The 14,527-nt window shown below is 44.1% G+C and overlaps 1 protein-coding gene across 2 annotated transcripts; it reads right to left on the minus strand.

Moving 5' to 3' along the window:
- Positions 1 to 2,087: 2,087 nt before the first annotated feature.
- Positions 2,088 to 14,132, minus strand: CCNE1 (cyclin E1). 2 transcript variants are annotated; one of them, XM_030874509.2, is made up of 12 exons: positions 13,896 to 14,132; positions 13,386 to 13,437; positions 13,191 to 13,278; positions 12,896 to 12,964; positions 8,339 to 8,484; positions 8,091 to 8,226; positions 5,248 to 5,394; positions 4,613 to 4,708; positions 4,262 to 4,396; positions 4,040 to 4,151; positions 3,791 to 3,948; positions 2,088 to 3,492 (listed from the first exon to the last, which is right to left on the minus strand). In XM_030874509.2, exons 2-12 carry the CDS (start codon positions 13,406 to 13,408, stop codon positions 3,370 to 3,372), a joined length of 1,233 nt encoding a protein of 410 aa, XP_030730369.1. In that variant the 5' UTR covers positions 13,409 to 13,437; positions 13,896 to 14,132; the 3' UTR covers positions 2,088 to 3,369. The 2 variants fall into 2 exon arrangements, with proteins under 2 accessions (XP_030730369.1, XP_060145521.1); XM_060289538.2 differs by lacking the exon at positions 2,088 to 3,492 and having other exon boundaries at positions 3,501 to 3,948.
- Positions 14,133 to 14,527: the final 395 nt, after the last annotated feature.

A 14,527-nucleotide genomic window follows, 5' to 3' on the forward strand; every position in this document is an offset into this window, starting at 1 on the left:
CACAGCAGGGGCTCCCAGGAGAGGCCAGGTCACACATCATGCCAGGGACACCAGCATCAGACATGAACCTCACCGCAGTCAGATGCTACACAATTTTTGGAATTGGCATTGATCAGTAAAATGATTTAAAAGGGGGGCAGAGGGAGTGTTTATTGAATAAAGGAGAGCATTGCCCTCCTGTCTGAGGCTCCTGGGAAATAGTACCTGTTAGCCTGTGAAGCTGAGCACATTAGAGTCTTCTGAGTTAAATTTGGAATTGGGATGAGGTAGGAAAAATCTATGCTCATTGAATACAAAATGCAATTGTCTGTCAGTGCAAGAACTAAAGAATCTGCCACAAATTATATTTAAGACTCTATTGTCACAGGGAGATTAGCTCATGCTTGATTTTAAGTATAGGCTTCTAATGCTATTACTCCTGGTTAGCTCTGCCTGGCAGGTAACCTTGTGGAACAAATGACTGCATTGCTTGAATAACATATTTCATCAAACAGGACAATTCTTTCAAAAATTGAGTTCTCTGTGGCAATTTGAGACCTGTAATCAGCAAATTAGATGATTACAGCAGGGATAAAAATAGTCTTCTAACAATGTCCAAGGTATAATTGTGATTTGAATTTCAAAATGCTGAACATGTGGTAGGAAAATGCACGGTTGGGTAAATATGACTAGACGTTATCAGATTTGATTTCTCTTTCCATCCCTGCTCTGAGGTACAGCCTAATTTTGCCCAAATAAACTCCAATCTCCTTTGTGTCTGAGTTGGAGAAGTGTAGCCTCACACTAAGCTCCAAATCTTAAAGGACCTCACAGTTTTGCTTACCGGCCTCAGGAACGTGAACCTCAGCATCATTTATTCACCCACTGGTATGAAATGACCTCCGTGAAACAACGAGCTGTCCAAGTTCCATATGGGGGACCTTGGAAAACCTTCAACACCCACCACCTGAAGACCAGTGTTTTCTTTCTTGGGCACGGGGGACAGAGACCTGACAGCAGCTCTGATGAGGGCCAGTGAGTGAATTCTGTGAGCTGGGGTGGGATGTGAGGGTGTGGTGTGCTCTACCACAATCCAATCAGTCTTCATGGTTGCTTTTGATAAATTACTGTTTCTCTAGCTCTAACACAAGTTAAGTTAGACCGAGGGCCCACACTCCTGTTGCTTTTCTGGGTCCTTCCTGCTGACGCATCTCTGCCTCAGAGCATTTGTTCACCAGAGGTGACTAGAGCTGCCACTTCCACCCCTGCTATCTGTTTGGTATCACCTCGCCTCTGCTGGTTTCAGATGAATTGCAGAACAAACGTGAGCTGGCAAATGGGTATAGAGCTGACCAGTGAGGGGCCAAAGTTTATACTGACTGCTAGCAAATGGAAGACGCTCCTTTAAGAGGGGAAACTTGATTTTACTTACTAGTGGCATTTAGGGTTTCTGACAGAGCCACAGAAAATACTGGCTACTATGGATTTCACTTACCCTTCTGGGATTTATCCTTTATTAGCACAGATTATTAAGAGCTGCCTGTGGCAACAGTGCCATTTAAAAAAATACTGAGTCTCCAGAAATGCTGCCCTCTGACAATTTACACGTAAGGCAGCCTCATCTCAGCATACTCAGTAACTAACACTCTCTGCAGTACAACAGCTTGCCAAACGGTCCATGAAGCATTTACCTCAAACATGCTTTCAAACCAGTGTTTCCTCACATTTGCCAAGCTCTCAAACTTATATAAAACTTTGAAAATAGAAATGTTTTCAGTGCCATATTTTTGCACAGAATGTCAAATATAAATTAACCACTTTTAGGATTTTTCAAGTCACAAATGATCACCATTAAAAATTCACTACTTATAAGGCAAGAGCATTTCTGAGATGAAGAAATAATTAGCTAGGAGTATCATTTGACTAAATACCATTACATGTAGATTTATAATGCATTTATTAAGAAAACTGTATTAGAACTGCCAGAACTATAACATCACAATGTGAAAAAGTAGGATCTCTCAAATTTCATATAAATATGGTAGATTAAAAGTGGCTGTTTTTCTTTCTACTTCAGATAGATTTTTGCAAAATAATAAAATACCAAGTTGAAATAAATGATATTTATTTGCTCATTCACCCTCCCTTAATGAACCCATACATACACCAAAGCATTGTGAGAAAATGAAACACAAGACTTGACAAGGCCATCACTTTGGGAATGTCCCACAAAACATGATGTGAACTGTACACACTGGGCCTTAAAGTGGACAGTAACCTCCTCTGTTAGCAAGGCACTTGGTGATTCCATAAATGGTCAGGGAACAGACTATATACGAATATCACGGCCTTGAACTACATATAATTTTACTTTGCATTTTCTTGTTCAAAGTGTAGTTTTAGGCTACTATGTTAACAAGTTCTCCGAACAAAAAAATACTTTAGGTTAAGCTTTGGGTAAGGATGAAAAGAGTATTAAATAACACTAATTACAGATACTTTATGACCCTTGTCCTGTGCTCGGGAAGGAATCATACCTAAGAATCCTCTCGATGCAGACGTGACTTCACTACTATCACCACAGCCAGCCAGTGAGGCCGCCGGGAGCCACCACTTCACAGGGCACTGTTGGAAGATGCCAATCAGAGCCTCATTCTAGCTCAGGGGCCCTGAGGAGGCCTGTGAGGCTGCACCTGAAGCTCACTTCAAAAGTTTTCTTTTAATATATTTGCTTGAGAGGCTTGAGCTTTGAGAAGCATGAAGTTAAAAAAGAGAACCTGATATAGCCACATTCAAAGTTGACTCCTAACTTAAATTACCAGACATAGCTCATAAAACCAGCTGTCTCAAAGACAGTGTTTTATCTTTATTAAAAAACGGATAAACATAGCAGCACTTACAAAACAACAGTTCATAAAAGGCATTGTACACTGTCAACTGATAGTATGGAAAGGGGAGGCCCCCAGCATAGCTGGTTGTGGGCTGCGCACCGTTAACGCTCACAACCACCTGTTCCACTTAATACGACTCGACCCAGAACAGCCAGGGGGAGACCAACAGCAACATGGCACTCCTCAACTTCAAGCCTTTGTTATTTGTGTGAACAGTCAATCAAGTCAAGTATCACCCTCCTTAGCAGCATCTGGAGCACTCATTGGTGTTCTGGAGGTGGCTGGTGTACTTGACCCACTTATTAAAAAAATCTAAGCATTCAATAAGAAACACTTCTCCCTGTCCAATGCCATCCACAGAAAACTTCTGTTGCGGAAGAGACATGCTCTTCCATTTAAATATCTGTAAAAGCAAATGCACGCCTCTGCTGCAGTAGACGGGAGAGAACTGGGGGCAGGCACTTCCGCACAGCTGTCTTTGGTGAGGATGCTGGTGTGGTCATGCTGTTCCTTGCCCACTGCTCTGCTTCTTACTGCTCTGTGGGGGGGTGAGGACCCCAGTGGGGAGAGGAGAAATCCTATTTTCTTCAGACAATATGGCTTTCTTTACTTGGGCTTTGTCCTGATGATAAGAATAAAAGCCAGAAATGTTAACATGGAAGAATGTATCCTTTGGGCTTCACTTACTTTGTGCTTTTTTCTACGGAGATGAGTGAAGGAAAAAAATAGCAAAGAACAATCTAAAAGTCTCTGGGCTACATGATACTTAGAGAGAGGATCTGTTGACCACCATTTTTCTTTGCCATGGAATTAAAAGAATCAGAGTCTTTTGGGGATATCTGGAGCCTGTGGGAAAGAAAGTGAAGAGGCTGCTCGGGCAGTTTTAAGAATTCGTCTGGGAAACAAGGAACAGTACTGACCAGCAAATCCAAGCTGTTTATATGGGTCTGGATGTTGTGTGCATCTTCAGCAGGAACTCCCCTGAAGTGCTTAAGTTTTGAACTTCCTGTTTCCCTTATAACCATGGCAAATGGAACCATCCACTTGACACACTTCTCTATATCACACCACTGATATCCTGCAATGAAAATACATGTTAGGCTCAAATGAGGCCAACAACTGGTTTATAAGTTCAATACACCTATGAATGGACTGGAAAGCCAACGTACCTGAAACCTTTTGCATCAATTCAGATGAAGAGAAATGATACAAGGCAGAAGCAGCAAGTACCCCATAAGAAAATTCTAAGCAGCCGACATCCAGGACACAGAGATCTAAAAGCTATGGAGAAGAAAAGAACACTGAGGGACACGGCCAACACACATCCCTTCTAAAGTTACTCCATCTAGTGGTGGGGTAGGTCGCCCCACAGAGGTAATAAAGCCACTTACCTCTGCAATCTGTATGAAGATTTGCTGAGGATACTGCGGCAGGAGCACTTCATAAAAATCATTTAGATATGCGACCTGCATGTATACATTCAGCCAGGACACAATGGTCAGGGGACTTAAATGCCACTTAAGGGCCTAAGGGAAAACAGAGAGAAAAGAGACCAATGGTTGAAAAAAGAAAAAGACATTACTACTCCCTTTGGTCCTCTAAAGGAGTTCAAAATGCAGCCATTTCCCATGCCACAGTGTGTCCACCTAGAGAACACCTAGCCAGATGCACTCATGCTGAATATAGAAAAGATATTATGTAGGATTTTTTAAAAAGGACTGAAAAACTAACTTGTAACCAACCTTCATAATGATTAACTCCATGGTAAGAATTTCATCTCCTGAACAAGCCCCATCTGTAACATAAGCAAACTGGTGCAACTTTGGAGGATAGATTTCCTGAAAGGAAATAAAAGGAAGATACTACTGGCAAAAAGTCCATCTCTGATAGTTTTAACTTATAATGTACCTCCCAATTTATTCTTTTTAATATGCTGATATAGAAAGAAGGAAAGGGTACATTGATGGGATAAATACAAGAGCCACTCCAGTGGTTCAAAATGCATTAATTGTGAAAGAAATGAAACAGTTACCCACATCAATCAATCAATAAATCAATCAAACTTTTACTCAATGGGGAGCTTTGAAATTTTCACCTTTTCAACATGTTTGAAAGCTGTGCCCATTCACCCTTCTAATCACACCAAAATTTTAATCCTCTCAGGTCAAAGTTCAATTTTTTTGATTAAAGGAATTATATTAACCTAAGCATTTTATATACTCATACTTTTCTTGGTTAATTTCTAGCTTTTTTGTGTGTGTGGCTGAACTTTAGAAGGCCTCAAATTAGAAAAATTTAGACAAATAGTTGACCTCTTCCCCTAATCTCAGTGGAGCTCAAGCATGTACTACATAACAAATATTTGAAAATTATTTACCTCAAGTTTGGCAGCAATAAATAAAGACGAAATCCCAATAAGCTGTAAAAGCGTTTTTACAATATTTTGTTGTGTTGCCATATACCGATCAAAGAAATCCTGTGCCAAGTAAAATGTCTCTCTGTGAAGTTTATAAACTTCACACACCTGAAAAAATAGTAAGTTTTAGAACAGTTACTTGAGAAAGAAAGAAAGACAAAAAACTTGTCATGAGTTTGGTGAAGGATAATATAACCAAATCAAGAGAGAGAACCTGGCTTCTCTGAAAGGATGGTTACCTTGCTTGTCCCTAAGCACATGCACAATGAAAAACTGGAACTCAGGTATAAGGATGAAGTGTTCTGTGATCTATAATATAAGAGCAAATGTTCACAGGCTGCGAAAGAAGGTACATTCACAGCCTGTTAAAAGCAGCATTTCAAGGAAAAATGGAATTTTCTCAAAGCAAGGTGTCCCCCTTTATAAGTTTCATTATGACATGAGGAAAGAACTACCATATTTCTTCACAATGGGCACTATCAGTATGAAAGTTTGAAAGCTGGAACATACATTTACTTAAAGACTACAACACTAAAACACTGTTAATCTGTTAATCACAAGAGGCAAATGGTTTTTTAAAAACATTAAACAAAGGACTCGGAGATCTAGGTTCCAGCATAGGCTCCCCTTTAGACAAACCCATTTATCTTGGATTATCTCAGACTATAAAATTAGGACAATATCTGTTTTCCCTACCTCACAGGATTGCTGTGAGGCATGGTGAAATAGTGTACATGATGGAGTTGAAAAGGACCAAGGAAATATTAGACCTCAATTCATTACTGTCATCAAGTGTCTGATTGTGCATTTAAAACTGCTGTTCCTAAACAGTATATCCCATGTAAGTACACTTCATGGGGTTAATAAGTAGAAAAGGTACCAAAGGAAACAACAAACAGAACATTAGTAGAAAACTCCATCAATCACCAAAGAGTGTTTCTGAAGTCCAGGTGGAGCCATATTTAGAGTTAGTTTTTATAAAATAACACAACTACAATAGGATTAGAAGTAAAACTAGAGCTTCTGTTCTCTAAGGAACAAACTTTCAGACTACTTTACCCAGCTCACCATTGGGCACACAGCATAAGCACTGCCTTTCTTATGTACAGACTTCTTGGCTGGGCTAGGGGCTGGGAAACTTAACATTGCTGCAGATGAGACTGCCTGTGAACTGTGGACTCTAGTCTTGTCCCACTGAAGACATAAAGGTTACCATTCTTTTCTATCCTTTCAATAGTATTACATGACTTTTTTCATTGACTTGCAGGGAAAATCATTTCTTTAAAGCATCAATTGCATCAATGGCATCAATTGCATTATATAAAATAGAACCTCTCAGTCACATCATCTTATGAGCTGAAGCCTGAGAGGTTAAAGCATACCACATCTAATGCTTCAAGGAATTATAAAATGTTCCAAAAGGCCCCTAAGGGCTATGTGCCATGGTGGGTCTGTGGACAACAGCAAGGCCAAAGAATTTGTACATTTGTACATTTTCTATGTTGACATTTTCAGGGACCAATAAAGAAAAGCAAATTAAGAATGATAAAAATAGCTAACTTTTCTTGCTTACCATGTAAACTGTACTTATTTCTAATCCACACAAACTCTGCAAGCAAATATTGCTAGAAAACATTACAGATGAGAAAACCAAGACTCACAGTTAAGTGACTTGCCTGACTGAAGCACATAGACATAAAATGGCAGCAGGGGATTTGACTCTAGGACAAGCACAGCAGGGGTACACATACCCCTGCTAATACAGACTTCCTAAAGGGTACGTGGCACAGTTCAGTTTTAGGGAATACTTAGACACTCAACTTCCATATGTGCTTTCATAAAACAGATCTGCCTGAGATGTCCTTCCACATCACAGAAGAAAGCCCACTTCTCACCCACCCAAGGCTTACAGAGGTGTCCAGGAAGTGTCCTTAATTGAGCCACTACTGAGTCACCCACACTTCCTCCCAGAAGGAGGTGCACTGCCTATACAATATTACTTTTTATGTTTAACAATTATTCATCACAATTTGTAATACTTGTTATTTTGATCAATTATTGTAGAGAAGTATGATAGTGTGATCAATAAAAGATTTGAACAAAATATTTTGTTAGGATAAAATTCTGTGGGTAAAGAGAAATGAATCCCAAGGAGTTAAAAAGAAACAATGTAAATTTTCTGACTCAAAGATAAATTTGTTCATATATTTTTTAAACATTTGGTAGTGGCTATCAAATAGCTGTTATCCACATTCCACTGTGTACACTCAAAAGCAATTTGAGGGGCTTCCCTGGTAGTGCAGTGGTTGAGAGTCCGCCTGCCGATGCAAGGGACACGGGTTGGTGCCCTGGTCCAGGAAGATCCCACATGCCGCGGAGCGGCTGGGCCTGTGGGCCATGGCCGCTGAGCCTGCGCGTCCAGAGCCTGTGCTCCGCAATGGGAGAGGCCACAACAGTGAGAGGCCCGCGTACCACAAACAAAAAAAATAAAATGCAATTTGAGTGTACAAATTGAAAGATCAAATATCAATATTTATAATTAATTGGAAAATACAACCTTTGCAACTACTTAAACTTTGAGAAAAAAATTAGATGCCAACTTAAAAATATCTAAGGGGTAAAGATACTTCAGAAATTCTTTTAAGGAAGTACATAAGCAAAAACGTTAGGCCACTGTAGTATATATACCACAGTTCAGAGACACAGAATGTGTCAATGGAATCAAACACCTGAAGAGATTATAACAGCACAGAAGAAACTAGAAATGGCCAATGCTTCTAGTTAACAGGAAGGCTCCAGCTCACCTCCATTAACCAATCTAGAAGAATCGCTCGCATTTTAGGCTGCAGAAGAGGGTGCCGCTGCATAAAGTGCTTATCCCTCAAGTATGTCTTTTCCTTGTTTAACATGATTTTCCATACTTCCTCTCTATTTGCCCAGCTACAAAAAACAAAAGCAAGCAAAAGACAGGTGTCAGTATGCATCCGTACTAGTGAGGCGGGAGTGCACACAGGGAGTAAGAGATCCAGAAGGCACTCAGCAGTCAGCTTACTTCAGTACAGGCAGTGGCGAGGCTCTAGATGGTGTGCAACTCTGAGGCTTATATGCAGAATTCGGGTATACGAGCTCATCCTCTTCTTTGTCAGGTGTGGGAATCAAGGAACAGGGGTTTTCACAGACTGTATTACTGTCCCAAGGCTGTAAAGAAAGACACATTAAAAAAATGTTTGATGTAAACCAGCTGTTTTTACATTCATTGATTTGTCAAACAGCCAGTAAAACAGAAAATGTCTTCACGCTGGAGAGAAACCTCTAGGCCTAAGTCAATATTCTGGCCTAAATTAAGATGGAGATAGCACAGAAGACACAGAAATGACTCCAAGCTTTCATTTCATTTTGTCATTAGCTTAGGAGTCTATGCAGTAAAACCTAAGAAAACTACAGTCAGTAGCATTTTACCCTACACATCATCATCCTCATATGAAGTGACTGAGCAGCAAAACAGACGCAGGAAGGGTAAGACAAAATGCAAACAGCTCTTACGTTACCAAAAAAACAAAAGAATAAAATCTATTGGCAGCTCAGTAAGACACTGAGCATGACTCCTAAAGTGTGTTGTGAGATTATTTGGTCACAATTCAAAGATTTGTTTTTTTTAATAAGTACAACTAACCTAATGAAATGTCTTAAAAGTGAAAGACAATTTCCAGTAAAAGCATTTACATAAGCACTCCACAATCACAAGTATAAAAAATCAAAATGTAAACTGATTGCCATCTATATTTAAAGTCTCCCCATTTTAAAACAAAACCCACCAAATGTGACATCTTCCTTTGGTTGCAGGTCAAGCCAAAATTATTACAAAACGGGGACCTTTCCTTTTCCTTAACTCAAAATGAAACAAAAGGAGCATCTGCCTAGTTAAAACCGAATCAAGCAATAGTCACAGGATATATTAAAAAGTCTGTAGAGATAAAGCCTAGATATTCCTGAAGACCTCTGAAACCCACCCCAAAGCCTTGCAGAGTGATAAATGCTAATTGAATAAACCATCATTAAAAACCCAAACAGGGCTTCCCTGGTGGCGCAGTGGTTGAGAATCTGCCTGCCAATGCAGGGGACATGGGTTCGAGCCCTGGTCTGGGAGGATCCCATATGCCGCGGAGCAAATAGGCCCGTGAACCACAACTACTGAGCCTGCGTGTCTGGAGCCTGTGCTCCGCAACAAGAGAGGCCGCGATAGTGAGAGGCCCGCGTACCGTGATGAAGAGTGGCCCCCACTTGCCACAACTAGAGAAAGCCCTCGCACAGAAACGAAGACCCAACACAGCAAAAATAAAAAAATTAATAAACTCCTACCCCCAACATCTAAAAAATATATATATACCTATTAAAAAAACCCAAACAATGCTTCTTTTAAAGATTCCAGATACTTAATTTAAGTCAATTTTTAATATTTGGAAAATAATGTCATTTTGCCATTTAACATTTTTCCTTTTAAAGCTACTCTATTATCTTACTCTAAAGGACTATTATTGATTTTTAAAATTATAAAATAGTAATTTTATTGAAGACAGGGCATGTTAACAATCCTGCCAGTATGGAAGCTCTATAAAAAGTCTGAGACTCTTGGCTTTTTTTTTTTTTTTAAAGCAGAGAGACCATTAATATTGACTAGAAAAGAGACAACGGAGAAGACTATATATGAACATAGAAACTTGGGCTCTAAGTGCTGCCTGGAAGATATGGGACAGGGTGGCTACCACAGCACACCGGTCACTTTCAGAGGAAGCCAGAGCACTTTCAGGGTACTGAGAAGAGCAAAGCAGGATAAAGCTCTTCTCCATCCAATGTGCAAAGAATTGGGCATGCAAATTAACCATGACAGCTCTTGCCAACAGCTGTTGGAGAAGGGCAACATCCCCTTCCAGTTCTAGTATCATGTGCTGGTAGTATTTCCTTGACTCAAAAAGGGTCACATTACAACTGCTTTAAGTTGCTCTTCATTCAACAATGAATTCTAGTTTTGAAAGCAGAAGCTGGTTGTCACCCTCTACAGCCACATGGCTGAAATAGCTGAGAGGAGGCTTTTGGAGATAAAATGGTAACATTTCCCTACCTGTAGTTCACAGACAAATTGGGTGAACCACAAGCAGACAAATGGTTCCCAAAGTTGGCCTTTTAGGAACCAGTGGATGAAGCAGAATAATGAATTCTGTATCATTTAACTTGAATGTATACCATGTCTCAAAGAAAGCAAGATCAGTCTGACTTTAGGAAGGAACTGGGTAACAGCAAGACACCAACTTTTAACTGAGAATAAAACTACCTTATGCAAAATTATGTTCTGAGAAGTAACTAATAGAAATTCCAGGACTCCAGTAAAAAAGTAAAAAAGTTGGGTCTCATGCAAAAAATTGAACAACAAAAATGGATATATTAAATAGACTTTAAATAAAAGAGTATTATCTTCATTGAGAAAAACCTAAGGTAAGAATCAAAGGTTCCATGTGGTCTTGACGAAGCAGTTTCATGGAGTTGAGCATGAGGGCTACAAGTAGCTCAGAGCTGTTGAACAGGGCTGAACTATGATAACTCCAGAGAAAAATTCTGTGTAATTAATTGGCAAAAAGGTTGTTACCCCAAAATTCTAGCTTCATGAATCTACACAGAGAAATAACATAAGACATTGATTGCTCCATAAATGATGGGTAATTTTCAAGCTATCTACTTTGCAAAATGTGTAGAAACCTGTTGTCATTAATCTCTGAAAAACCATGAAAACGCCTTCTAGTGGGAAATAATATGGCTATTCATGTTATCACATCTATCAACTCTCTGCAGTCCAAGGATAGGACCAAAGCCCCACCTTAGGCACCCTAGGCACAGTTCAGGTTATCTTTGAGAACAGAAACTACCCTAAAACTCCAAGAAGTCAACAGGGACAGCTTTGCTTCATCCTAAGTTAAAAACTTCAATTCTGGGCTTCCCTGGTGGCACAGTGGTTGAGAATCTGCCTGCCAATGCAGGGGACACGGGTTCGAGCCCTGGTCTGGGAAGATCCCACATGCCGCGGAGCAACTAGGCCCGTGAGCCACAACTACTGAGCCTGCGCGTCTGGAGCCTGTGCTCCACAACAAGAGAGGCCACGATAGTGAGAGGCCTGCGCTCCGCGATGAAGAGTGGCCCCCGCTTGCCCCAACTAGAGAAAGCCCTCGCACAGAAACAAAGACCCAACACAGCCATAAGTAAATAAATATATATTTTTAAAAACTTCAATTCAAAACACAGGCGGGAAAATAACCAGTCTTGAATTTCACAAAGTAGAGGTCCATTTTAGTAGAAATCCACAAAAATTAACTTGCTTGGTTTGAAGTCTTTACAGGGAGAAAAAAGGAAAAAAAGGAAAGAACTTGGAATGCACTGTCTTATTTCCTTTCCTAAAGTAAAGTATTTCTTCTTCTAATACAGTAAGGAAATCATCAAGCCATTGTTCAATATTCAGTGGAACCTCCCCAGAAATACTAATTACTAGGGTCTTATGTGCAGTAACAACTTTTTACAAATAATGTGCCCCTCGACTTTGAAGCCCTTCACTCTTCCAAACCCAGTTGCTATGGCTGTTGCTCACTGCCCTACAAAGTGATGTGCTTCCACTGCTAACCTAATCAGGACCAGTATCCTCTGCTCAAATACTATTCCTGCTCAGCTTTTATCTGCTATAGCGTCAGAAAGCCTAATCAGCTAGTTTGGAGATAGGCTGCTTCCCCTACTAGAGCCATAACTACAGTCTCCAGCCATTTCTGGAGGCAGAGAGATAATACAAGCTTTTTCTGCTAGGAACTTCTGATATTATGATGATACCATGAGCATGTAAGAAATATGGCGGGAACTCCATGAAGGAGGAGCAAGAGAAATGGACTAGTCAATTTTAAAAATGTGTTGAGATGCACATATCATTACACAGAATGTCCTCCTAATACTCTGGTGGAGGACAGATCAAGCTCCAGGTGACAGTGACCACTGTAGGTAATTGCTGGATGGGCTAGAAGAACTTTCAGAAAGGGGGAAAAAGTTTGAAACATGACCTAAAGGGGGTGGGAGCAGGGACGGGAAGTCCTTAAGCACCATGACGAAGAAACACAAGTGTGGATGTGTGCTTATGTGTGTACACACAACCCCCATCCTCACAGTTACCCAAAGAGCTCTGTCTCAGGAGCCCTCCCCGCAGTTCACCAGCCCACAGAGAGGCTGTAGGACAGACTCCGCCCCTGGCTTGCACAGGACTCTGGGTTACTTTCTTCCTCTAACTGAGTCTCAGTTTCCTCAAGGGCAAAAGGAGAGGACTGAGTTATGTGAGGTCCATTCTGGTTCTTCCAGACATCAGCGCATATTTGTCATCTCAGGGATGTCAGTCAGGAACACAGACCTTCCTGGAATCTCAAGGCTGGCAGAGGTCAGTGCCCACTGACAGGCACAGCGCTCAGTTGTATGGACTGTGGCCACAGTTAGAGAAAAAGCCTTCAGCAGAAGGCAAGGAAATATGAGACTTAATGTGACCCCAAAAAAGGAGACCCTCAACTTAGACATAATCAGAAAATGTACCTACCTGACTGCCACACTGCTGTCTCACGGTCCTGTCAATTTTGGCAACTTCTTCATCTGGATCCTGCAAAAACTAACATAAAACAACCCACACCCCAAGGAAACACATCAAACAGCCCAAAGACAAAAACACAGAGAGAGAGAAAAAAAGAAAGCTGGTAAGGTTATGAGCACCATTTCTGCCAAACGCACCCCCCTTGACCCCCTATCAATAAATATGTGGTCAGAACCCAGCCTGGTACCCAGGTAAGAAGGGGGGTGGGGGGGAATCCTCCCCCACCTGTCTCCTTTGTACTCACAACGGCCACATTTGCCTTCCTTTTCCTGGAGCGAACAGAGACATCGGTGCCGCTTTCCTCTTTCATGGTGCCGGGTTCTTTCCCATCCCTGAAAAGCCAGGATGGCACAGAGGTAAGAGTTCTCCCCAAATCTCGGCCCACCCCTCCCCCACCACTGCACACCTTCCCCTTCCCCGCAGCGGCCAGGCCACTCACCTCTCCTTCTTTTCCCTCGGCATGGCGCTGGGCGCAGGATCAGACCTCAGGCCTGGGGGCACGAAGCGGCAGTGGGGTGAGGACGGCCGGCGGAGGGGACCAGGGCCCGCCGGTCCGTCCCGGGCACCCCTCCCCCTCCCGCGCGGGCGGCAGCAGCGGCGGGAGCCTCCCGGGCCGGTCGGGAAAATGGCCGATGGGCCCGGGGTGGCCTGTCACCCGCGGCGCCGCCAGCGGCCCGCGATGCCGGGTCGGAACCCGGGGTGGGGGGGCCCTCGACGCCCCCCGAAACCCTCGTCGGCCCATCGCCTCCCTCGGGGTCCCGGCTGCCTCAGTCTTCCCCTCAACACCTCCCCGTAGCCTGTCCCTGAGTCACCCTACCGGGGCACCCCGCGCTGACGCCTCCAGGGACCCGGTGACCCGGCCTCGCCCCACCCCCACCCCGGCCCGACCCGGGCGCTCCAGGAGTCCCAGCCTGCCGCGCCGTCCGGCAGCCCGCGGCGGGGTCCTTACCCGAAGCCGTATCCGCGGCAGGCAGGCGGGCTGCACGAGCCGAGGCCGGAGGCAGGAGGCAGAGGCGAGCGGGAAGCCGGGAGGCGGGAGGCTGCGGAGGGCCGAGCGCGCGGCGGTGGCGGGATCCGCGCCTGCCCCCTACACCGCGCTGGCGGCCGAGCCGGCTGCTCCTGCGCCCGGCTAAGAGCGGGACATTTAAAAATCCCAGCGCGCGGAACGGGCCCCCGGCCCGCCCTCGCGCCCTCCCGCCACCCTCCGCCCCGCCCCGACCGGCTGGGAGCCCCTCAGCGGCCGCCCGAGGGCCCGGGCCCGCCCAGCCACCGCCCTCAGGACCGCCCCGTGTGGCGCTGGCCGGCCCCGGCGCTCCGGACCGCCAGGGGCGGGGCCAGCGCGGGGCGGGGCTAAGTGACAGGGCCTGCGCGCCGGAGAGGCGAGGCCCGGAGGCCGGGCGGGGCCTGCGCGGCTAGAGCTGCGGAGCCCGCGCGGGGCCGGACTCGTGGGCTGGCCCGCGCGCGCGGGGGGGCGGGGCCGCGCAGGCGGGACGCGGGGGAGCTCTGGCGCGAGCGCGGCAGAGGGGCGGGTCGCCGGGCTCCGGGGGCGGAGCCGAGCGGCGCTGGAGCGGCAAAAAGCCG

Source organism: Globicephala melas, chromosome 19, assembly GCF_963455315.2.
Source record: "Globicephala melas chromosome 19, mGloMel1.2, whole genome shotgun sequence".
In the NCBI taxonomy this organism is placed as follows: domain Eukaryota; kingdom Metazoa; phylum Chordata; class Mammalia; order Artiodactyla; family Delphinidae; genus Globicephala; species Globicephala melas.

Coding starts and splice junctions, on each gene's coding strand:
- CCNE1 (XM_060289538.2), bottom strand. CDS start 13,408: ATGCCGAGGGAAAAGAAGGAGAG. Junction 5,395..8,090: donor TTCTAGATTGGTTAATGGAG/GTGAGCTGGAGC, acceptor CTATTTTTTCAG/GTGTGTGAAGTTTATAAACT. Junction 4,397..4,612: donor TGGAGTTAATCATTATGAAG/GTTGGTTACAAG, acceptor GTTTTCCCTTAG/GCCCTTAAGTGGCATTTAAG.